We start from the raw sequence: 25,607 nt of genomic DNA on the forward strand, positions 1-25,607 counted from the left end.
CAGGGCAAACAGGAAGTTCATTAGGTTCGCTGCATTTCTCTTATTAAATCCAGATTTTGGCACTAGTAAGGGGTCAGTGAAATTAAAGCGGCGAAAGCAATGAAAGCGAAATGATGAATAATGCATGAACAAGTTCATTCCAACGCCTGCGGTTGCTCTCGAGGATTAAATGATTATCTAGGGCATTTAATCAACCGGACTTCACCAGCCAAATAGAAGTGGTGAAATCGGTTGAGATGAGCAATTACCCTTAGCATTCAAGGACTGCGGGGGTGTATAATTCTAAATACATTAAGCAATGCGAATTTTAGTCATAGGTTTCCTTAATTAAGATACTGGTTCTTCCAATCGGATTAGTTTAGGCTACTTTTGGAAACATTCAAAGTTATTGAAACGACCTTATTTGTATTTGCCTCGCTTCTCTTTATTTCTCCAAGCTTCTCAGAGCTTGTTTGGCCAATATATCAGCGCACAAATTGAGCCAAAAGTAAGGAGCAAGGAGCATGGGCAGGAGGACACTCCACTGACCATGTCGTCCCCGCAACCATGTGTGTGTAACCGGATCCCCATAGATGCTCCCCACTCTGCTGCCCGACATCAGCATACGTAATCCAATGAAACGAATGCTTTATTGGCTTAATGGAGCTGACGAGGATGCGGCACGGCTCCCGCTCTCTGGAGAATTCGAAAGTGTATCGAAATGAAAAAGGACAATTTAATTTAATTTGACCGCAGGACACACACAGACACACATGAGGATACAGCAGCAGGATATGCAGAAAAGGTTATGCGGCATTGCGGCCATAATTCACACTTGTGACCACGAAGCGAAATGCGCAGGGAGATGGATTCGCTGCCGAATGGGAATCCTTAATTTATGGCCACTAATTGCATTGATGATAAATTTAATTTCGAATTAAGCCAAAGTTATGCGCACGTGTGGGGGAAAATGCGTAATGAGGGGAGTTGCTACCACAACACAGGGTAGGAATTTCGCAGGGCCTATAATCCGACAGGCAAGAGCTCAGAGTTCCAGAACTAGATTTTGACTTACTCACATCAGCAATAGAATTTGAATTTGACATTCGGAATGTGCGGAAAGGGAAGGGGAGGGGCCCCTTGGCAGAAACATCTTGTTCAGCTGTCAGCTGGTTATGCAAAAGTTGAGAGTTATGAAAACCTGTTGACACGGCCAATTGGGAGTGCCAGAAATGTCAACGGCAAGCCCAACTAAAAGTTATCAAATGGATGCTTTTGGGGTAATAATGTACCTTTGAATGAATGTAGAATGTGGAATGAAATATTTCATTTCGATTACATGCTTTTGCCTCTGCTCCATAAAATACATTAATCATTGTTAGGCAATAAATTGCTTTCACATGCTGATTTTTATTGTGCGCAAAGGTCTGAAAGTCGGGCAAATATTATCTTACACACATGAGGAGCAACTTTGCAGTTTGTTTTATTGGATTTGTCCAGCAATTGTGTCCTGGGAGTCCGGGAGTCCTTCGGAAAACAGGATACTCAAACGCCACCCTCCCAGTCGAGTTGAACAGTTGAAAGGAATGTCCATCAAAGAGACTTCCTGCAAGACGCATAAATTATCCTTTTCCTTAACTTTTTTCCCGCTTTTCCGTCGAAGGGAAAGTGCGAAAATTTGTTGCCAGACAAGTGCAAAGTAATGATATGCAATCCAATTTAGCGCCGGATGCCATCCCAGCTCGGGACACAGATCAGGACACTGGCCAGGACGCGCGTCCAGGAACTTGCACATTCATCACTTTCCTGATGGACTCGAGTCCTTGCCAAGGATAGCGGAAGAGCGGGCGGGGGAGGGACCAGGGGTGTTGGGAGCTCACCAAGTGTCAATTTGCAAGGCATTAAGGGAGGTAAGGGAGCTTCTGGAGGAAAACTAGATTTTATTCAGTTGAACGAAAACACAACAATACACAATAACAACTTTTCAGAACTATAGCTTTTTAGGCAGTCCATCGAAATAGTTCATATAGTCCTTTAAAATTCACAATATTCTATGCCAACTGGCACAAGACTATCTCCTATCCTTTTACTTCAAATTCTTATACTTAATCAGAGGCAGGGAGCAGTGGAACCAAAGGATAATTACACATGTGGCAGACCTCAAGAGTGCTCTAAATGTTTTCACGCCAGATTTCGTGGCTCTTTATCCGCAACCAAATGGGTTAATTACAACACACACATCCCCGAACATCCTTTTTAGTTTGGAGTGAGTCCTTGTAAGCTTATTCAAATTTAGCCTAGAATGTGACATATTTTATGACTCAGAGCGCTTATCTGTGTCTCAATTTGCATTTGAAAATGTTTGAGAAAGATGTGAAGTTTTCATATTACGAAATAGAATTTCGACACGCAAAGTATTCCAATTAATATAATAAAATGCCTACAGGTCATTGAGTTTTTCCTGTGCTATTTGTGTGAAACGGATCTAATTAAGATTTCACTCTAGTATCCAGCACAGGATTATATATTTCTAAAAAAAAAAAAAATTGTTTCGTCTATACCAAAAAAAATAAATAAATCAGCCACCTGTGCGGTGCTTAAAAAAATTAAAAGAAATAGAGGAGTAAATTTGCATAGAAAAGTCATAAAAATTTCTGGTTTTAATTTTTTGTATCCTTTTTTAAACAGCGATTCGGGCGTGACGAATGGAACTCAAAAAGGGGGTGCGCAGAAATAAAGGTTAGGAAAATTATAAATTTCGGCCATAGGAAATGATTAATAAAGTCTGAAACTAAAGTCTTCAAGAATTAAGAAACAATCCACCAGGGCAGCTCAGTGAGCTTGGTTTTCAGCAGAGAAATGGGGAAAAACAGAGGAAGAGTGCTGAGTGCGGCAAAGTGTTTGTCCTGGCCTCGGGGGAAATGCAATGGTCAGCAGGAGAGGGAAAGGACTTGAGTCCTCGCGATGCCAGCGTTGAGGTCCAAGGTCCATTGAGGCAGCCGCAATGTTTACGCTGCGGTTCAGCTGATGACGACTCCTTGTCCTTCTTGTCCTTCATGAATTGGAGGGTGTGGAAGAGGGGTGTGGGTGGGGAGGTCGTTGGGCTGTCAGTTTTAATAGAGGCCGGACACTTTGATGGCGTTGACACGGCATGCCCCTCGGAGTCCTGACTTCTCCTCGAACTCGGCCTCGAACTCATGTGTGTGGCCCAGACTTGGACGAATCGAATGCCCCGGGGAGCAGTTTCTAATGAAGGACAACAAAGTGGGAGGATTTCCATCAGATGGCAGAGCCTGCTCATTTGCCCGAAATTTTGACGCTTTATGAGCGGTCCCTTTAGTGCTGAGTGTGCGCAAAAATGTAATTGAATGAATGCGAATACGTAATCGGAGCGGAAGGAGAACGACGAGGGGAGGGGGCTTTCCAGCGGGTACAGAAGGTCAGCTGCCCATAAAATGTTTGTCTTCCATTAGCAGCCAAGAAGCTCGCACGCCAGCAACGCCACTTTGAGTCAGAGAAAACAAAATAACACTCGTACTCGTGATAACGCCGCCAACTCCACAAACAGAGAAGCTCCCCAAGTGAGAAGTGGAGATGTCAGCGAAGGTAGGCACCCCAATAAAACCCATCGGGCAGACATATGACAGCATTATGAGCTGCTGGGGAAAACCTTTTTTCAAATATCTCAGGCTCATATCTGTTCCTTCTCATTTTTGCTTAATTCGCGTGACTCGCGTGTCTCGCTGCCTTTACCTTTCTCCCTCCTTTTTTCGGCATTGTCTTCGGTCACGAATGCAAATTTTTGGCTGGGGGACGTTCGATTCCAGTTGAGGCTGAGGTTGGGAAATATTAAATCTCATGTTACGAGCATCAAATATTTGTAATTTCCGCGGGGCAGAGCGCCTCCGAGCCGAGGTCACATTACGATGATAACTTATTTAACTCATACGGGAAGGGGAAATGCGGTTGGAATAAAGAGGGACAGGTATCCGCATATCCATGACTGGGCCCCTCCGGCCAAAAGTTTCCGAGGCTGAAAGTTTGCCCAGCTTAAAATGCTAATTAGCAAGGTTTTTTGGGCAGCTATTTGGCGCCAAGTGGGTGGAGGCCAACAGGAAACTAAAGTTTGCAGCTACTTGGCACGTAGTACTGCCAAGTGAGCTTGAGCTATTCGCAATGAGCTTATAGCCGAGAAGTTAAAGAATTAAATGTTATAGGAACATAATAAAAAGGCATATTAACAGAGATATTATGATAGAAAGTCAAATTTGATCTGATTTGATGGCTGTCTTTAGACAGAGCCCCTCATCTGTTCTTTTTCCTATGATTGGTCTAAACCACATCTCACAAACTAAGAGCCCTTCATTTGGCAACCCATCATTATCTTATTGGTGGCCCTCATCAGTATGCCTGGCCAGATGTTTGGCAAATGTCCTGGAAACTCCCGATGAATTCACTCAGTTGACATTTGGGATTCCAATTGATTTCGCACCGAGCCTTCCACTCTTTGTCTCAGATGTTTGCTTTGCTGATTTGCAAAACGTAGGAAAAGAAAACACGGAAAATTCGCATTCGGATTCGCCTGGCAAATGAAAATCCTTGTGGCGAAAATATTCAAATGTGCAATATTGACACTTGATTTGCATTTATAATGGGTACGTGATTTTCCTATTGGTTCCGGTTGAGGATTAGATAAGTTTGCGGTTTCTTTCATGACCGCCGATATTCTTACTGTTTCTGCCGTATCTCGGGAAAATCTCCTGCCGAATGTGTTAATTTCTCTTCCCCTCATCGCTGGTGACCTGTTTTCGTCCTTTCAATTCCGGCATATTGCGCATAAAAAATTGAACAACTTGGCCTCGGGTTGTTTTCACCATAAAATAATCTTTTTAAGCCGAAAACAAATTACAAATAAGAGGAACGACAACAAAAGAGGGAGAGAGGGGGAGAGGGGGAGAGAGAGCTTCGAGAAATGTCCTCCATATAATTTGTTCCATTTTTTCATCGGCTGCTGCTTTGCATATTTTCCTGTGCTGTGTTCCCCCTGTGTTCTCCAACAAATTATAATGTATTGGAAATTGACAGAATTATGTAATGAATAGAAAATTATGCAAATTACAGCGCAGTTACATTTAATGGCACTACCTTTTCTTGGCCTCTTTCGGGTCAGGATGCCGAACAGAAATCGAATTTTATTGGCAGCCCAGCAGAAGGTGAATCCTCCAGCAGGTCGAAGGTGGAGAACGGCACTTCTAAGGGTTAATGCTATTTCTGAATTTCAAAGTAAGCGTTCTCTCGCTTTTCTTAAAGCTGCTGATGGAAAAGATATTTTTAAAGACCCAATATCGAATAATCTAAAAGTACTCGAATATACAGAGGTTTGCAAGTTCATTATGTGAAAGGACACTGTTATATTCCAGCGAAAAGCTTTGATATAAATATTCCTCCGAATAAAAACATCACCTGGCTAAGAGTGTTTTTCCAAATCTCTTTTTCCCCAGGAAGATGATGAAATGCCTAGTTCATTAAAAGTCCTTCCTGTTTATCGGCGACTGGGGAGCAATAAGGAAAAGTTTCCCGCCCAGCGTATCGCAAGCATCGTTTTTCATATTCAAATATTTTTCTTTTTGCGGTAATTAATCATCCACAACAGGGAAAAGTGCCGAGCGAGACAGAAAAATGTGTCTCGAGATAATGTCAACATAAATTGTTACGGCAATTTTCCACAATTTTCCTTGTATTATTTATATGCCTTTTGCCGTTTGTGCTTCTCGTGTGTTTTCTTCTCTTCTCTTCTGGAAAAATGAGAGTTTAAAGGCTGAGCTGGGAAAATTAGCCCAATGGGGTGGGGCGTTCAGTTTGATGTGTTGACTTTGGCTCGTGGCCAGCAAAGGACGAAGGAAGTTCGTTGAGCTGAAGGACGAGTGAATGCGGCATTTAATGAGCCTGTCAGCGTAGCTCGCTTTCCTCACTTCACTTCACTAAACTGCTGCAGGTCCGGGGTGAAAAGGCCTTCAACCTCCTCTTTCCACCCCCTCGTGCTGTGGTCAGTTTAATCACAAAGTTTAATGAATAGCTTAAGGGTTGAGGGGAGTGTGTCGCCCCTGTCTGCCTCCAGTCAACTTCCTGTGCTGCTTATTGACAATTCCCAATCAGCCAGGCCAACTCCAACTCATTTCCATAATCCAAATCAAAAACAATCTTTAATGAAAACCATTGCTTAGAAAAGGCATTAGTTGTATCCGATTGAGGGCACTACAAAATGGAAGTGATAGCATAAGGCGCTCATGGAACGTTTGTTGCCTTTAATGCTAGTTTTCATTATGGCTCTCTCTTCTGGAACTACAATTTCAAGACAAATTGTCTCATTTTCCCCTTGAAGGACGACTTTCATCCCATCCTTACATACCATTTCATTTTTTAAAAACTATGTAAATTTAATTTTCAGTTGGCTTCCGCCGTGACACGCGAATCGAGAAGCGTGCAAGGATGTCGAGGACCCAGCCACGCCCATTTTGCCTGCTGGTAAGTAAGCATATTATAATAATTGTTGAGCCCTCTGTTCTCGGGCTTTTGATTCTGGTGGTGGTGACTTTTCGTACAATATGGGAAGGATTAACCTGGAGGCGTAAACAAAATTATGTTTTTATTGTTCGCGCACTTAACACGCTTCGAGTTTCATTTGAAGCCAGTTGAAGATAGTCTGGATGAAAATAGAAATCGAGTTTCATTTGAAGCCAGTTGAAGATAGTCTGGATGAAAATGGAAGGCGCAAAGAAATGGTCACTTTGATTCAAGTTAAATTTATCCCCTTAAATCATTAGTATATATTTTACAACCATCGTTCTAGAGCTTAACATCCAATCCTTTAATTTAATTTATTACATTGTCTACTCAGTCTAGACTTCATTTACTACCTTGTAAATTTATAATAATTGCCATTGATTACTTCTCTTTACGGCGTGCTTAAAGTTTAACAGTGGTTCGTGTCCATGCTATGCACTTAACAGTAGACAGGGATAGCAGTAGAACCGAATGCAAAGGAAAGGGATGAGTAGATCTGGCTGCTTGTGTGTGCGACAGAGAAAACCGCGTCTCTCGCAAGAGGGGAAATTCGATTTATGTACTTGCCACAATTTTCATTGGTTCTCTGCTTTACATAAGCGAAACTTTTCAAAGGAAGCCCTGGTTTGGGCTTCACCTTTGGCGTCGTGAGGCGTGTAGGTGGTGTTCCCTTGTTCAGGTTTACTTTGCAGAGCGTTTCATTTGGCGCAGATCCATCAACGTCAGCGGACGTTCCACAAATTGAGGATGTTCGATGGAAGGCAAACAGGATATCGAGTTTAGACGAGAATAGACAAGAAATATTAGAGGAAAAATCTATCTAGGGCTCTAAAATAAGCCTTTAAAGCCTAAACTGCATTACGTTTCTGTTAAAATGGCCAAATTCACATTTGCTTTATTGCTCACAAGTGCTAAACGTTTAGGATGGTACAAAAAGAATCACCGGATTCAAAGGTTATGGCGACTTGGACTCGGGTGTTAGATCGAGGTCCACCTTAGGCGTTGCTTTCTCTTCTCCAATAGGCTTCTCCGGTTTGGCCGACACTATGCTCAGGTCACTGGGCGACAAGACTTGAATGGAGGCCATCCTGTCCCTTGACACTAAGATCGGTTGGTAGATGTAGAGTAGAACGTCTCCGCTGACCCGAATGCGGTCCGGCTCCATGGACAAGGGCTCCTGGCACTCAATCTCCACGGGCTTGGCCGGCTGCGAGAAGCGGTGCCGGTAGAAGCTGGACTCGCGTCTCTCCGCCGGAATCATCGACTGCGTCCGCGACTTCGTGTCCGCCATCCGCTGTTGCGACTCCACCGTCTGCATGCTCATCACGGGCGAGAAGAGATTGCTCTGCCGCTTCTCGCGCACCAGCTCCCGCCAGTCCAGAGCCACCTGCTTCACATAGGCGTAGTTGCTTTCGTCCACCAGAGCCATGGTGAAGTTTATATTTTAGGTAGTGCTAGAATACCTTCTTCAAGTCCCTTTCCTTTCAGTGGCCTCCAGGTGGACCCGCTAGTGTCCCTATTTGTCGCCGTTTCCCGCCGGTTCTTAGAGCATTAGAGCATTTTTATCTACACTTGATTTTCAGCAAAGTTTTCTCGACCATTTTAAGCTGATATATTTGTGTGAATGAAGTAAATTAGCTGCAAACTAGATTGTACATATTTCCACATCAAGTCCAGGTTGCTACTTATATGAAAGATTATTAGCTTCCCCAGAAGCAGTTTGTTCCGACAGCTTTCGTGAGCTCAAAAGCTTGCAGCCTATTTTCAGCCAAAATATGTGTAAAAATAAGCATTAAGCCCAGAAGCAAGCTACAAAAAGTTACATTAAAGCCAGAAATCAAATTTTTTTAATACTTTTTCTTTAATGTTTTTGTGTATAAATGATAGTTTCTGTTTTGTATTTTTAATGCCAAGTGAAAGTTTTGAAAACGCACAAAGTATATAAACCTTATAAGTATATTACAATGATCATCTGCCAGGAGTGAGTAAATCATAAACTAAGTCTAGGAATTCCAAACACAAACCTAAGAGATAGTTTCTCGTTTTTTTTTTTTTTTGTTGAATTTTTTTCTTGCAAAATAAGTGTAAGGTTTATCCTATTAATATAATAGACATAAAACGTATGATGTGTGTGGGCTGAAGATTCGTTGTCTCCGCACTGATTGTTTGTATAGTTGCGTTGCGTATAAAAATATAAACTCTGATTCTCCATCGCTGTTCTGGTGACCTCCATTCGTAGCTCCTTAGTGTGGTTGGCTTTTAGCTTCTGTTTGCTTCGGTGCCTTGGATTGATACTCTCATTGCGGACTCCCCGCCGGATCCTTTGTCATCTGCTGTCATTTGCTGATAGCTCCTCGTTCACTGTTCACAGTTCGCATTTGTAGGCACTTTAGTGTTTTTCAAACAAAAAAGTATACAAAAACGCCACTCAATTGATCATTGTGTTTGTAGAATATTTACTGGGTGTGGAGTCTGGGGGACGATCCGCCCCCTTTGTTCCTTTATGCGGCAGTTTACACGTGCCGGGGAATTGTCTGCTCCCCTAAGTACGCCTAAGTACATCTTCAGTGTTCAATCGAACAGCAACCTAAACTCGTAGGAAATTAACCGAAATAACAAATACATCCTTACTATAAATTGCGTTCCTTTCGCGCTCGCTACCTAAATTAGACATATAAAATTGGGCTGCCTCTGGGCGTCGCACCTTTCGGAGCAGAGCGCTCTGTTCGGGATTGTAAAACCTCGAGCGCGGAAAACGCCAAAACGCGAAAACGCGCGCCAAAAGCGAGCACTTAGTAGCTCTGTCTAGTGGCTGGTTGCGCTGGTTAACTCTAGTTACAGCTGTTAAATGCCTTAACATAACGTAACGGTAACCTACAACGATTAGCGGCCTGCTTAATTAGTCGCGTTGTGTCCTACTGTTCAGATCGGAGGTGGTCCGCGGATGTAGCGCAGCTGCGGAGTGAAGCTCATGGACAGGTTGTTCAGATTGTCGCAGCAGTTAGGCTGCATCAGGCAGGCGGCGCAGAAGATTGTAAACAGGGCCACCTGCATGGGCACAGCCGCCCTTGCGATGCGCCACGCCCACCCACGCTTAGAGGCCTGGGCAGGATCCGCTTCCTCGCCATCCTCCTCGGAGCTTTCCAGGTTGAAGAGCAGCGAGGGATCGTCGGAGGGGTCGTCGCCACCATCGCCACCACTTGTCAGGGTCTTGATCTGCTTCAGCACCATCTTCTGCTGCTCCGGGCTGAGACCCGAACCCGACTCCTCCCCTTGCTGATCCTCTCCAGCCTTTTTGGCCTGACGCGCCTTCCGTGCTGCTTTGCCACGTCTGCCAGGCGACTGCGGTTCTCCCTTGCCCTTGGCCGCCTGCTTCTTCAGCTGTCCATTGGCCATCGGTGAAATCTGCTGGCCCTGATGCTGCTGGTTCTGCTGCTTCTGCTGGTGGCTAGCTGCAGTGCGCACAATCAAATCCCTACAGGTGTTCTGCAGGTGCTTCAGCTCTGCCTCGGCACTTTCCATTCGGGCGGCAATCGAACGCATGGCTTCGCTTCCCGGCGCTAGAGCCAGTTCCAACTGCTTTGCCAGGCGGCGAAGAACGCCCAAACGGCGCTCCCTCTCGGACAGGCCACCATCGGAGGTGGCTCCTCCATCGGAGATGCCGGAATCGGACAGCGAACCATTCGAGGCCGTAAACTTCGTGATATGGTAGATGTGGTTGGGGTCCAGGTGCTGCTGCACGGCCAACAGTTGCTCCTGGCTGACGTGCACCTTTTCGGAAAGCAGCTTGGCCACCAGTTTTACATTCTGGGCCAGCTCCACGGGTGTAGCTTGTCCCTTGTCCAGTGCTCCTTCGAGACCCTTCAGGGTGCCCCTATCCTGGCCCAAAGCCAATTGGAACTCACTCAGTCCAGACTCCAACTGCCTCCAGGCAATCAGCGAGTTGGTGAGCATTTCCAGCTGCGTGTTGATTCTGTGGATTCAAGTACAATCGGTTAGAAGTGATCTTAATAGAGGAATTGTGGGCTAACTCACCTGGCATCCGCCTCATCCCAGGCGCTGTACATGTCGCTCACTTCGTTCTTCAGATGCTTGTGGAACTCCTGCTCCGCGGACATCAGCGAGTGCACATCCCAGGCTGGCGTGGAGGTGGAGGCTTCTCCAGTGGCCAGAGCCTCCACCTGATTGCCATTGCTGTCGGTGACCGTGATGGCCACAGCTCCGTTGGCCGCCAGCTCCTTGTGGACGTCAGCAGCCGTCTCCTCCTCCAAGGGCTTTTGCTGCTTGAGTTGTTCGGACTCCTGTTGCTGCTCCTGCTCCTCCAAGGCGCTCTGCAATCGTCGCTCCTGCCTGGTCAGCCAGCTGTGGACGGAGGCGTTGAGACGCAGCATGTTGGTCCTGTAGCTGGCCAGTTGGGTCTGCTCCAACTAAATTCGGGATAAAGATGTTAGCTTGTTGCCATTGGAAGGTTCGATTTGACTCAACACTCACCTTGAGAGCCTCCACGGCTATTTGGATGGCCGGCTCCGTATCGAGGAGCTCCGGAGTGGGCTTGTCCCCCAGACGCTGCAGCGAGCTCTTCAGCACACTCATCTCCTGCTGCAGCTTGCGGGCAGCCGATGCATTCTCGCTCCAGCCAAGTAGGTCCTCCCAGGCGGCGAGCAGATCTGCGGGAGAAGATCAGAGGCGGGAACCGTGAGGATGTGGTCGGTTAGGTGAATGGTGGTGGGGGGATGGTGGTTCCAGTTAACAGAGTTAAGTGGTGCACGAGAGAAAGGCAATTTAATTGGGCGCTGGCAATCTCATTTCCATTTCCATTTATAGCACACTTCCATACTTCCATTCCCACTTGCCCGTTCGAGCCCTTGGTAATGAATACCTTTCTCTAAACGCTGCCAAATGGCAGCGGAAAGTGAAACTCTGGACCGCCAAAAGGAAAATCAAAGTCAACAAATACAACGCGGCGAAGGAAAAGAGCCGTAGCCACATCGCTTTGCGGTTGTGGGAGCCAGTAACAATGTTTTCTAATTGCAATTGCTTGGCTTGAACGATTTGCACTGCATTTGTAGTTTTCCCCCTTTCGCCGCTTATTTCCGCTTGGCAAATGGCAAATGGCATATGGCTTGCTGGCTTTGTGGAATTGATTCTGCAGCGAAAGAACGTTGGGCGGACTGGAACCAGAGCCAAAAGTTCGGTGTCAGTCCTACACAAACAAAAGAGCATGCTTGCAAAGAGTAGTCGACCTTGGGGTACCTATTAACTCATTGGAATGATCAAACCCCAATCCTAGTACCTTCTAGAACCCAAGAAGAAAATGTTTACGAGATAAGACTCACCTTAACAGTAGAACAATCGTATGAAATGCGAACTTGATTGCGGATTCACATTCAAAATCCAGGAGTTCGCGACAAGTGCGTGTGGGCAGGTTGAGTAATAAATACGCAATGCGTAATGTGAGGCTTGCACAAATTACTTTCACCTTGGGGCTGGCCAAAAACGGTGTTTTCCCCTGTTTATTTGCGATTTTCGCCAGTGATAAATGGCAGTGGAGGATTAAACGCACTCTGAGTGCTGGAAAAATAAACCCAACCGATCCGAACTTGTTGGCAACCAAACCGAAACTGGTTGACTGCACTTCAGAGCGGCTGCAACGGAGCTCGAAGCTCGACTTGGATCCCCATGGGCTCCACCAAGTGGGCGTAGGATGGGGAATCCAACATCCACCAACCCACCAGAGCAATTCGAGCGCAACCAAAGCGATTGCATTTGCAGAGGGTTCGCAATGGGAGTTTGCTGGGTGGAGCTCAGCTGCATACACGCAAATCTACTAAAGAAGGCTTACTAAATGAGAAGATAGTAATCTGACGCCACATCTCCAAAACCATCTCGATTAAAACTAAAATGTTTTCTCAGTGAAGCCTAATCACACGCACTTTTGAGGTGTTGCCTATGCGAAAAAAACAGGCTGGAATCGAAACTCGTTGCAAGTGCGACTAGATGCCACTTTTCGCAGATTACTTGGCATCGGATTTTGATTGCGGATAGGATGGAGTCGGGGGTCGGACTCCACCTGCTTTCCGGCAGAAATTGAATAATCTTCGCTAGATAACTGCGCGACAGCAGCAAAAAGTGCAAAAGCTGCACATAAAATTGATTAGCCATCAAGTTGGCCAGCTGATGGAGATTATTGGCCCGGAAAATACTTTCTCTTTGCGCTAATCAGACTGCATGAATCGTTAATAATTATAATTAAGCTCTCACACAAGCCTACGCCAACTAATTTCAGTTTTAGCGCATAAATATTTTTAATTTCTCTGCTTCACCGTTTTTAATCTTCTTTGCTGACATGCAAATTGCCTGCGGGCTGTTTTTCGTATTTTTTTGCCATGCATTTCGTCACGATAGCTGAAATGCAAATAGCAGACGTACATTGCCAAAACCGCAAAGGGGGGCGGGGAGGGGATGGGAGGGCAGGGCTCTTGGCCAAGGTCGTTGACGTTGGCTACAGTTGTTGGCCGCATTGTGAGAATAATCAGTTTACGTGGGAGGTGCTCGCGAGAGAACTAATCGCGCAAATACAACAAAAATAGACAAGTCTTTCAACAAGCAATGAACTAAGTATCTTATTCTTTTGACTGCAGTTCAGTATGCCTCTATCAACAATTAATTACTTGGTTCAAGCCAAAAGAAAACAGGCATAGACTACCCCAATTTTGATGGGCTTTCCTTCCTGGAGCTGCAAGGATACTCCGAAAAGAGTGGCGTGACTAATAGCCATAAAGGGTATGGAAATGGGAGTGTTCCACATGTTACCTTAGAGACCTTAGAAATACCCGTAGACAGTTTCATCCACCCCGCAGGTAATAGCATATTTTTATAGATAAAGCACATTTCGGGGCAGGTGAGGTAAGCAACCCAAACTAAACAAAAAGCCAAGGCAAATGGTCGCTGCCTTCTGCCTGACCTAAGGCAAAGCTCAAAATATTTGCCAAATTAATCTTGAATAGTTATGTTTGCGCGTATTTGTGCGGCAACAGAGACAGCAATTATATACAATTAGCAAACTAGCAGAAAATATAAAAAACCAACGTCGTTGGATATTTTTAAATGCTGATTAGAGAGCGGCAAAGAACGAAGCGAAAATTATCGTAGAGATGCTAGATATGCTGAACATGTGAATGGATTCCAAAGCGCGGGGTTTCTGCATGAATGAAGTAATAAATCTACCGATTCGAGCAGGAAATCTACAAACGGAAATCGCCAAAGAAATGTAAATGGGATTGCAATTGCAAATGGAATTAGCTTGTTACTGCGGTTCAATGCCCTCTGGGAAAACGCATTGAACCACTTAACCAACCACACATAGAAGCTACTGGAGTTGGTCCATCCAATTTGGTGTCTATGATCTGGTTTCTAGCTCTAATCGAACGAAGGTCAACCACAAATGGGGCAGGCGATCCATAATTAACGATCTATCGAATGACAACTGGGAACTTGAACTTGCGCACCGACGGCAGAAAAAACAGAAAAAAGTTATGAGGTAATAGAGGCAACCGGTTCCGGTTTCTGCGCTCCAAAACAACATCATACTTGGAGCATACTTCAAAGCGACTGCCACCATAAAAGCGTTCACTGTGCTGCATTTACCGTTAATTAGCGGGCCGTTGAGGGGCAGCGGTGCTTAAAATGCACGGCCGCTACAGTAAGCACCCTAATTAGCGAGCCAAGTGGCGGTAGTAGCCAGCCCGATTTGGCAGCTTGAAGATCAAAGTCGGTCAGTGCGTCTGGCAGAATCGAAAGAGGAACAACTCGCGTTTCTTTACGAGAATTGCTGTAAGAATAGCGCAATCTCTAGCGGATCTGTCGGTTGGAAAATATCGTTAGCCACTCAAGAGATGATTTTATGCTAGCGATCATTGTGTGCCCCTTTTCTGATTGCGTTTGAGTTTCCAAATGTGTCAACCTTTTCCCCACCAGTTATTGGGTATTACCTTATGGAACTGGTCTAATTAAACTCGTCATCTAGACACCTTTTCAAATGACATTCCCACACCTTTGGGCATCCTAAACATATCATCTCATTTCATTTAGCTAACAAGCTTAAAAGGAGTTTCCATTACTAGGCTTAAATTTCTCCCAAATCTTTCTACTATCTTTCTATTAATTGGCTGCTTACTACTTACTCAACGCCATTATCTCGTTCAAACTCTTCCCCTTTTCTCCCTTTGTGTGTAAAATTGCTCTGCTCGTTTCACTCGTATCTTTCTGTGCGATCTGTGCTCCAAGAGCTCCATCGTTTACACCTGTTTCCCAATTATGTTTACCCCTCCATCACGTCATCTCGGCACACCAACGGTGGCCATATCTTTCCTCCAAAGAGTGTGTTTGCTCGGGTGGCGGCCAAGTGTTTACCTTGCTCCGATGACGAGCGCGATGTGTTGGTGGAAGAGGTGGCCGAAAGCATTTCGGATATGTCCGTCTGGACGGCCACGCTGACTTTCCCCATTGTGGCTAGGGCTTTGGAGTTTTCCCTTGGCAGCACTCGGCGGGAAAAGCTCTCTTCAACCCCCGAGTGACCCACTTTCGTGCGATGCGCCACTTGAAATCAATTTTCGTAATCAATTTGTGTTTTAAAGCATTTCAATTTCGGTTTCTGAAGCACACACATGCAGAGATTATGGGAGTATCCACTGTAACTTGAACAATACTGCATTGAACTAAGTTTAAGTCGGGAAAACTATCGAAATTTACGCGAAACTCTTATATCAAACAGGAACTCTTATACGCAAGGCACGAAAGCACGCGATTTGGGAACTTTATGAATGGACACTTTTAGGTTGGATTTTTTACGAGCTTAAGTTACTTTAGAGGGCATAGTTATGTTTTATCACAGCAGTTTTGGCGGAATTATGCGGGATTCTAGTGCGATTACTTCACACAATTTCGCGGAAGCACGTTAAAATTTAATTACAGACAGCGAAACAGAGAACAACCGCTTGGAACGCGCGCAGAAATCGAACTGAGAGATGTGGAGAGTAGCGCCGCCAGGCAGAGACGGCTGAGAGCTGGGAAAAAGGGGGAGCAGAAGCGAGAAGCGGTGAAACTGTGAGCCAGAGGGCAGGGGAGAGGCGAGGCGGAGGCAACGTGCTCGCTTAGCACAGTTACCTTAAGTTCCGCACCTGACTTTATTTGTTTATTAAACAGCCTTTTCGGCCTACAAAGGTTTTCTCACTCCAATTCATCACGAACCCGCTCAAAATAATAATATATGGCAACCAAATTGAAACACTAATAATCCAATCATTTCTCCATGTGTACAAACACGCAAACATCCGAATGAGAGAATTCTGAAACAGAACTTTTGAACTTGGTTTCGTCACACGCAATCTGAAAACATACAAACATACCTACGAATTGTATACGATTAGGGTCGGGAGCTCAAGCGGCAAAAAAGGCCAAACAGCATTAACAAAAAACAAGTATATATTTCAAATGGCGACGTCACTTTTTCCCAAAGCAACCAAAATATTTTTCAAAACCAGACAACAAAAGCTATTAAAGCGATGACGACACCATCAAAGTCAAAAGCAGAAGCTACAGTTTTACGAGCACATGGAACGAAGACTACAATGCAGTTTTAAAAGCATTGTGTCAAGACTTTAGTGTTTGGATCTCAGCAATATAGAATCCACCCTCGCACATAAGTTTATGTTCCACCAAGTCATCACATTTATATTGTTTATAAATATTCGCAGCGGGAGCGTGACGTCAGTAGGCAAAAATAAATTTGCTCTTGCTGAGGGTCAGAATTAAGCAGCTGGCTATATCTATCCCCAAAATTAAATTGCGCAGATTTATGGGCATGCGGAAAAACTTCAAAGAATTTGGGAAAATTTTTAAAAAATGTACATTTTACGTGTAACAAGGGGCAATTATAGCTGAAAAGCACAGTGCTTTCTAAACTTTATCACGGACACAAACCTCCATGTAAAATAGGACCGAATTGGTGTAGATACTTTTTCCCAATGGAAAACAATGAAAATTGCCAGTTTATAGCCCTTATAGGATATCATAAACTAGATATTAATCCTTACTGCTTAAAATACGTTAAATATATTATCTCAAGATCTCTTAAAGAGCACCTGCCTCTTGAGCAAACCATTACCGCTTCGGAAACGGGATCGATATTAGTGCTAGACTACACGATGATCTCAGTAACTAAACTCAAAGCAATCTAAAAACGACAAAGGTTATGGATGATTGTTAAATAAGTTTGGTTAATACATTTGACAAACACAAAAGCATTAGCGGCATTACGAGAATTACGAGTTAAGAATTACGAGATGATGAATTACGAGAAATGACAGAACACCAAAATAAAAACTAAGTTAGGGATAGTTCACAGGACAAACGGATACAAACGCAAGTTGAGAATTATAACAATTTTAGTTTTGCTTTTGGTGTGTAGATTTTATTGCCAAAAAAATAAAGAACAAATGAGCAAGAAAGAAATGGATAGAACAAGTAAAATAATATTATTTAAAATAATAATAAAATCGAACAGAAAGCGAATAATCAATTGAGGATAAGTAAATTGAGTAAATTCGATGCGAAATGCGTTTTGTCAAATGCAAAAACAAACTTTCTTCAAATCATACATCATATGCACTATCGTATACAGTGTGTTTAAAGATCTATTTGTACGGCGATCAAAGGCATCCGCGAATAATACATGCTTAAAGCTCGCTTTCAGCGGCCTCTGTTTAAAACAGTCCCCGCAAGCCGACAAAGAACCGACCGAGGCGTCCGCCCACGGGCCGGTCTACCAGCTCGTAGAGCGACCTCAGCGTTGCCGCCAGGAATCGGTAGAGCGCAAAGTGCTCCAGCATATTGCCCACGTCCAGCACGAACTCGATCACCCGTGCCACGAAGCGCGTAATGGGTGCACACTGGCACTCGACCACGTGCATCATCTGCCGGGCATCCCCGGACCCGGATTCCGTGGGACCGGGAAGCTCAGTCCCTGGACGTCGCTTCCGGCGCCGGCGGATACCGGCTGATACTGGTGATGATGATGATGGTTTGCGTGGAGTTGGTGGAGGCGGGAACTCACCTTTTGTCTGGCCGGCGCAGTGGTTGGACAACACGGTGCCGGGCGGACCGCGCAGCACGGCCTCCAGGCAGCGGATGTTGTCGCGGCAAGTGTTGATGATCTCGTTCTGGTTGTGGATTAGGATTAGGATTAGCATGGAGTTAGTTTAGAATAGGATTCCAGAAGCAGCTGTAGTTTCACTTACATAATCCTCTGGTCTAAGCAGATGGCATCTGATCTTCAGGGCTCTGGTGTCGTCCAGCCTGTCGCGGCTCTGCTGCAGCAGGGATCGCATCTCCTGCTCTCCGTCCTCGGAGTCCGAGCCACTCGACGAGGAAGTGGTGGCTGGAATCAGCTTGATGCACTTCTCCAGGTTGCGCGAGGAGCGTCTTCTCTCGTCCGCCGTCACAGTGCGTCGCCTCCTGGTCGAAGTGTCGCTCTCCGAGGTGCGACGCAGCAGGGACTGCGCCGAGTGGCTCATTCCTCCGAAGTCCAGCTTGCGTCCCACAGATTCAGCGCGCTGGCTTATCTGCTGGCTGATCGACTGGTTCCTGGGCGTGGTCATTAGGGCGGTGGCGGAGGCAGACAGCGAAGGCGTGACCTGCAATGGCTGCTGCTGCTGCTCCGACTGGGGGCTAGCAACCAGGCTCTCGTCCATGTCTGGGGTGGCACAAATGCTTGTTATATCTTTGTTATTTACTAGCATAGACTTGGTTGCTCACCTTGGCAAGACTTTCGTCGGACTTCCAGGGTCTTGCGACGACGCTCGTACTGAAGTTCAAGGGCGCGCTGGCGGCGGGCGTGGTCCACGCTGCTGGTGATTGTGTCCTGGTTGATGTGGAGGGTCTTCAGCTCGTGCTTCTGCAGCGAGTCCATGCGCGGCGGCGAGAACGAGTCCAGATTGTTGGCCGCCGACAGCGAACTGCAGCAGTCCGACTGCGAGTCGATGAAATTGCTGCAGATTGGATTAAATTTTGAGCGGTTATAAATAGCTCTTGGCACGGCCTCAAAGGTCGAGCTCATCATTATGCGCGCAACACTCACCGATAGTCGTCGCCGAATTCCAAGAGACGCCGGGCCGCATCCGAATCGAAGCCCTCGGAATAGTTCTCCGAGTTGTATTTCTCTTGGTAGTTGTCCCAGGCCGTCTCCGAGATGCTGCTGTGATGGTCCTCGGTGCTAAGTTCTGTGGGAGAGCAAAACATGTTAACAAATGATATCAATTACTCAGGGAAGGGTAAAAGGATTGATTAAAAGAATCAAAATATTTTGAAAAGAGGAAAGTATTTAACAGATAGTATTTAAGACGATAGTTTTCAGTGGGGGTGGGTGCTTGGGCAATACCTTTGAGCCTGGTCTTGACCGGCTTGGGTGCTTGTGTGAGAAAACAGATAGATAGAGAACACAGTTGCAGTAATGCCCATCCTTTGAAATCCCCTCGAGGATCACCACTCACCTGCTTGCTGTTCGTCCTCGTTCATATAGTTTGAGAGGGCAGCTAAGGCGCCCAATCTCGTATCTGTAGCCAATAGGCCGGCTGTGGTGAAGGAGCCCACCCGGAACTTGGGCAGCATCAGCTGGGTTTCACCTGTCTCGCCCTCGGCCAGTGAAGGTACGCCAGATGCCTCGCCCTTGGGACTCAAAGGGGCAACGGCTGCTCCCTTCTGAATGCTCAGCAGGGCATTGGTGAACTCCTGCAGCTGCTGCGAGGACATGGACTCGCAGGACTTCATCAGTGTCTGGGTGAGATCTCCGCCCAGTTCGGAACCTGAATCCGATTTCCTGCCAGCCGATGCGGCCGAGATGCGCTTCTTCCTGGCCTTCCTCCTCCTCAACGACCCCTTGCTGTCCGCCTTCTTGGCTGCATTGCTTCCCGTTCCCGAGGAAGAAGCGGCCCGCGGTCTAGGTCCTGGCGAAAGCGAGTCCAGGGCGCTTTCGCTGATCGAGTGACTGGCCAGCCCGGGCGGAGAGTTCTCCACTATCCGGGCGGTGGTCAACTGGGCTGCATCCGTGGTCAACTGGGACAGGCACGAGACCGACCACGGTCTCTCCGACTTGCGACGCGTTTGCGTTCGCTTCACAATCTTTACGTTCAGGCTCTGATTGCTGCTGCCAAAGCCGAGAGGCGTGACGGGCTGGCCAATGGGTTCAGCCGATCCACCGATTCTCTCCGTGGAATTCCCGTAGGAATTCGTGCTCGTTTGCATACATGTGGCAATGGAATCGGTGAAGCCCTCCGAAGTATCCGATCCCGCACCATTCGGTGCTCCTCCCGCCACTCCTGCTCCCGCTTGGGGCACTGAATCCGTTTCGGACGCCTCTCCGGAGGCCTCGCAGTCATCGGGCTTGCAGCTGGGCAGGAGCTCGTGCGTGTGGCTGCGGGTCAGCAGCTGTGGGGTCGAGGGCTGGTGCTCCAGCCATTCCTGTAGAAGAGGTTAGGAGATGAGCAATTGTGCAGATAAAGGGGTAAAATATATCACTTTGTTCTCAAACATTTTGCATAAAAAAGGAGCTATGTTTGCTATCAATATAGCTTTGATTTAGTCCGGACTGCGAAGGGACTTACCTCCACTCGCTGCTTGATGGGATGCGGCATGGTGACCTCGCGCTTTTTGACCGTCGACGAGATCTTAATGATGGAATGTTTCTGCTTGGTTGGCGTCTTCAGTGCGGTCTCTTGGGCGTCGCGCACCAAATGCTCGGCTTCCAGCACCAACTGCTTGATTGAATCATGCGAGACCTTGCCCTGGGAGAAAAGAGTGAGAGAGTGAGTGAGTGAGTGAGTGAGAGGGAAGGCGGAGAATGTGAGAAGCGAGCGAGGGAAATTTGTTTAGAGAGCGGAAATTAATGAGCGTGCCCAATCGGAGTTGCAAGCTCCAGGCGGTTGAATCAGTAGAGTCGTAAAGATGACTAACTAAAGTGAGCCTCCCCTAAGAGGAATGGTTGGTATCTTAAATCCATTCACTCTGACCAAATATACACATATCCCTATAAAGTAATATCAACTGAAATTCGTTACTTTCTAGTAACTAGAGTTGTATTGTTAGTGAAGTTCTACTGTAATGGTGAGCAGCCTAATAGGAAATGTAGCGCAAGAGAGTCGACTTCTTATCGGCAACGAGGGAAATACTGCCCAAAGCTGTGGAAGTGGTGGGAGCGCTTTTCTTTATCGCCGAGCACCCATTCTCCCACCCGCTTATCGCCATTTGTCACCCATTTTCAGTGCACTTCAACGTCATTACCGTCGAGTGGATTTGAATTGATTGGAGTGGAGTGCAGCGGGCGGGGGAGTGAAGTGGGGACTTGAATTTGCCATATCTATCTAGTTCTGTTTATATCGCAGCCTTTCCCTGCTCCTCACTGCCTCACCACTACTTTTTCGCACAACTCATCAATCAAGTAAGTGGGTTGCTCACGAGTGAGTTCTTGTATATAAAAGGCGTTTTGTATGACAACAGATATTATTTTTGCACCATGTGAGACACAGTTTGGCAGAATCTCTAGTTGAGTAACAAGCTGCAAACAAGCAGCTCTTAGTAATTTCCAAAAATTCTTTAAAAGGGCTTAGACTTCCTTAAACAGAACTCATTCACTTAGATATTTGTAACTGATAATGCGACAAAATCAAAGTAGAAGAAGATGTCTTGTTGACACACATGCAAATCACTGAAGCGTGGCTAAATATTCCAGTTCGATAATTTGGAACTATTTAGTTTCTCCCGGGTCAATTGAACAATTCGAAGGTTTCGCTTTTATCGCTTTAACAGATGTCGCGCACTGTTTTTTATTTCTTGCTGCCACTGCCTCTGCATCTGCATCTGCATCTGCATCTGTATCTTTATCGCAGCCACTGAAGTCCGAAACTCACTCAGGCCGTCAGCGGATGGTTAATCTTTGGCTTAATTTAATTAACAACTTCCTGCGGCGAGCGAGGCACGCGATTGGAGGTAGTTTGAGAGCGACTGCCGCCAAAACGGAAACAATTTTCTAATGCCAAGTGAAAACGGCGCTTACGTTCACGGCTTGCAGCTTCAAATGTCCGACTTACAGTTACAACAGCCAGTTGCCCAGTGAGCGCGAAAAGCAGTTGCGATTGGGCGTTCGCGATAATTAAAGGCAATTATTAGTGCGAGTGCGGACGCCGGCCTGCCAATTAAGCCCAAAACTGGAAAGCCACAGCTCCAGATACAGATACGTTCCCATTCCCATTCGGATTCGGATTCGGATTCGTATTCAACTTCAACTTCAGCTTCAGCTCCTTGGCGGCAGTGGCTCTTAGACTGTCGTCGTAGCGCTATCTCGGTCTGTCCGTCTGAGGCTATCTCGCTCGCACCACTCTAGGCCTTGACAGTTGTCGATTTGGTTTTCTGGCTTTTATTTATATTTTTAACCGCACGCAACGTGTTTTTTTTTGTGTTTTGACCAAAATCTAATCGCGTTAATTTTGTTCTTTGAGAAATTAAGGTCAAATGCTTACAGTTTTGGGGGAACTACGGCGGTTATGAGCTTGCTAAAATGTATAAAAACATTTTAATAACATTCAAATTAGTACTATTTCAACTATTATTTTCATTTAAATTTAAATCGTGCACTCACAGTTTTGCATTAACTCCGAGGGAGTGGTAACAAAGATCACAGGTATTTTGTTAAGTTGCACTGTTTAATTCGCAGCAATTCACTGTTTTAATGAGTTTAACTATTATGTTGGCTGTGTTTTTATTTTCCGAATGGAATGCTGTTTCGTATTGCTTGTTGTTTTGGATTTTCCATTTATTTAATGCAAATTTCGCAAGCAAAATAAACACTCTTATGTGGCTGCTGTTGCTCTGGGCTTTCTATTGTTTTTTCTAGCAATTGTTCGACGGCTAGCTATTTAACTTTTTCGCCATTATCTTGGCAGTCCGCTCCCCGATTCCGTCCGTCCGTCGGCTTCAACGTTGCGAATCACACTGAGGACTGAGGCTAATGCTCCGCCGGTGCCTCCATCGCCACTCTGGAGTGCACTCACTCTCGCACTTCAACGGACCTCAAAGTGGATGTGGATTTGTATTTGGATGTAGTGGGGATTGCTCCACGAATTAAAATAAACCGTGGAATCGAAATGCGTTTGATAATTGCTCCAGGGGAAGGGGGCGACAGCTGATAAGATAATGCTGCAAATCGATTTGAAGCCAAAATCTGCGAGCAGCAGCAGGCATTGGCTGTCAGATAGATACATATACAGATAGATAGGAAGCTCCTGCACTTGATTTCTACTTTTCCATTCCCATTACGCTTTTATTATATTTCGCTCAATTTGTTTTCGTATCTTTGCTGAACACTTTAATTTGCGGGTGAGTACAAATCATTTGTGCACGTCGATAAGATAACCGAAATGTTCGTTTCGCTAAAATAATTTTCTATATTATATTTGAAGCTATTTACTTTACATATATGTGGATTCATTTTCACGTATCTATCTAGTCTCAGCAGATGTATCTGCAATTTATTGATAAGTAGTGTTGTCACCTTTAATGCATTAATTTAAATCATATTTTTGTGGGCAAGATCAATACACTTGTCTATCAGTTTCTAGGCAGTGAATTATTTATTGGGACTTGTCTCAGCGTAACTGTAATAACACTAATTTAAGTGCTGTCTTTGTCCATCAGTTTGCCAACTTTTAAGTTGCGATTTCGCACAAGTCTCATCGATAAGATATGAAATTGGCCAGGCTGTGATCTTTTTCATAAGATTTATTTCTGCTTTGACCGACGTCACCGCTCTTCGTTATCTTGGAATCAGTTTTGGTTGCGTCGACTTGATATATGGGATTCGTTTTTTGGGGTTTGAGATCAGGTTCGGACTCGCGATCGGGTTGCGAAAATGCAAAATTTGTCAAAATTAATCAAGGCTGCACAAGATTTCACTCTCAATAAATCAACGCACTGCGCGGTGCGCTGCACTCCGAGGGAAATAAGGGGAAAACCTCGGAAAACCGCCTGCCCTCGGCTGGAAAATGGCTGTGGAAATTGCGTGCGACAACTGCAAAATGCAAATGGGACTGCGAAAATGCGCAAACATGTTCAAACGCTGACCGGGAAAAAGTGAGAGTGCGAGTGCGAGTGAGAGTGTTGACTGCCAAACACGTTGGCCACTCCGAAACCTCAGAGACGACATTGATAGGCACCGACAAATGATGGGAGCACCTCGGCGGGAGTTACGGTTGATACGCACTCCTTTATCTGCGCTGCGATTCCCACACCTCCGCACCCAACCCGAAGGCACAGCTCCAACTCCACCTCCACCTCCAACTGCAGCTCCAGCTCGCATTACACTCCATTACGCTCAGCAAGTTGTCAGCTTGGCGTGTTTTACCACCGCTTTTACACGCACAAAAAGTGACCACAAAAATCAGTTGGGAGAAATTTGAAACGCACGCAAACCGCTAAATCAAATCGAGGGCAGGAGAGGGAGGGGGAGGGGGAGGGGATCGCAATTGGACCACCGACATCGATCGATTTGGCAGGCCAGCGATCGATGGTCGCACTCATAATCGATCAGGGGCGATGACTGATGACTGAAGTTTGGGAAAATACGAGTAATCTAGAACTAATCCACTAATTGGAAAAAGGGGTTTCCCGCGGAACTTCAGATCACGGCCCTATAAAGAGAAAGTTTGCCCTCTAGACTACTAGACTAAGAAGCTTACATTAGCTTCCCTTTGATACCTTTTAGAGTCCATCTACCTCACTATGCAGCTAATTATTAAGTGGGCCAATTAATAATATGCCATTAATCACATTCGAAGTGCACAAAACGGCACTCTCGTGCTAATGTCTCAATCTCATTAGCAGGAAGTGGCACTTCCTTCTTCCATCCTATCAATAAACTACGGCTTACCTTGACTGGGGAAACCAGCGTGGACGCAGACATGGTGGCATTGCTGGCCTGGGACTTCGAGGACTTGGCCGATTTGGCCGGGGATCGCGGGGGCAAGTGGCAACTGGCCACCGTTTCTGCCGCCCAAACGCTGAAGTTGCAGGTGTCCGCGCGACTGTACAAACTGCTGCTCATCTGTGGGAAAGGGAAAACTTCATTAATAACACTCACCACACAATGCTCTTTAAAACCCCTGTTAATGTGTAATCATAGTATTGAACTTAAATGTTGCTCGCTGCCAAATGCGATCGAAAGACTTTGCAAACGTTATTTTAAGCTATTAAGCCATGCTGTCTTTTAACCAGGCTGTCCCTTTCGATTGTTTCGTTTCGTGCCGCCTCACGTCGGCCTGGGCTTCTTTTCATTTGCCTTCAATGAAGAAATAAATCACACGTTTCCCGGTTAATTTCGTACTTTCCCATTTTTGACGTGCTCCGCTCAATTTCCCGAGCGGCGGCGATCGTTTTTCCTGGACCACGACGTCATGCCATGTCGGTAGTCATCGATCGAGGCTTCAGTCTGCCGTTCGCAGCGGCAGGAGTAGTCGGTGCATGATTCGCTTTCATTAACCCAACTGCTTAATCATCCGCCGAGGTTTTCCATTTATTGAAAACTCTGTGCCCGGCAACCAGCCGGCACCCAGACCCAAAACTAAAACTAAACCCGATTCCAATCCCAGTCGCCCCCTTCCCCGCCCTGCCGTTCATGCCCCTCGGAGTTGCGGCAAACAAAACTCTTTTATTGACACAAGTCACAGACATGGCCACTAGACTGGAGCACTTGGCACTTGACTGACTGTGGGAACCTGTCCAAAAGTCGAGAGGACCGAACTGAATCGAATCGAACCCGACGTCTGGTGCTCTACAAATGGCGGCGTGGCCAAGAGGATTCGTGAAAAGTTGTGCAAATCGTTGGACGATAAAGGGTTTTCTTTCCTGGGATTATATTTCTGTTATTTTGATTTTTAGATTGACGCTTTCAGGGAAAATAGTAACATCAGTTTATAGCTTACACCTCAAACACTAAATTGATATAAAATCCCTGTTAACAG

At 45.9% G+C, this 25,607-nt stretch overlaps 2 protein-coding genes across 6 annotated transcripts in view; both read right to left on the reverse strand.

Moving 5' to 3' along the window:
• Positions 1 to 7,406: 7,406 nt before the first annotated feature.
• Positions 7,407 to 8,191, reverse strand: LOC6532236. The gene has a single exon (XM_002092973.4). The coding sequence runs from the start codon at positions 7,970 to 7,972 to the stop codon at positions 7,499 to 7,501; it is 474 nt and encodes a 157-aa protein (XP_002093009.1). The 5' UTR covers positions 7,973 to 8,191; the 3' UTR covers positions 7,407 to 7,498.
• Positions 8,192 to 8,430: 239 nt separating this feature from the next.
• LOC6532237 overlaps positions 8,431 to 25,607 on the reverse strand; it is a 111,199-nt gene continuing 94,022 nt past the window's right edge. For 2 of the 5 annotated variants that reach the window (XM_039373633.1, XM_039373634.2), the window contains 11 exons: positions 24,518 to 24,691; positions 20,202 to 20,381; positions 19,092 to 20,058; positions 18,980 to 19,009; positions 18,680 to 18,821; positions 18,358 to 18,590; positions 17,841 to 18,295; positions 17,657 to 17,762; positions 11,035 to 11,210; positions 10,579 to 10,970; positions 8,431 to 10,516 (listed from right to left, as the gene is read on the reverse strand). In XM_039373633.1, coding sequence (XP_039229567.1) covers positions 9,466 to 10,516; positions 10,579 to 10,970; positions 11,035 to 11,210; positions 17,657 to 17,762; positions 17,841 to 18,295; positions 18,358 to 18,590; positions 18,680 to 18,821; positions 18,980 to 19,009; positions 19,092 to 20,058; positions 20,202 to 20,381; positions 24,518 to 24,691 — 3,906 coding nt within the window. In that variant the 3' untranslated portion in view covers positions 8,431 to 9,465. Of the gene's footprint in view, positions 10,517 to 10,578; positions 10,971 to 11,034; positions 11,211 to 14,955; positions 15,962 to 17,656; positions 17,763 to 17,840; positions 18,296 to 18,357; positions 18,591 to 18,679; positions 18,822 to 18,979; positions 19,010 to 19,091; positions 20,059 to 20,201; positions 20,382 to 24,517; positions 24,692 to 25,607 lie in introns of those variants that run through there. The other 3 variants (XM_015193773.2, XM_002092974.4, XM_015193774.3) reach the window with 2 other exon arrangements.

Source organism: Drosophila yakuba, chromosome 3L (genome assembly GCF_016746365.2).
Source record: "Drosophila yakuba strain Tai18E2 chromosome 3L, Prin_Dyak_Tai18E2_2.1, whole genome shotgun sequence".
In the NCBI taxonomy this organism is placed as follows: domain Eukaryota; kingdom Metazoa; phylum Arthropoda; class Insecta; order Diptera; family Drosophilidae; genus Drosophila; species Drosophila yakuba.

Coding starts and splice junctions, on each gene's coding strand:
- LOC6532236 (XM_002092973.4), bottom strand. CDS start 7,972: ATGGCTCTGGTGGACGAAAGCAACTACGCCTATGTGAAGCAGGTGGCT.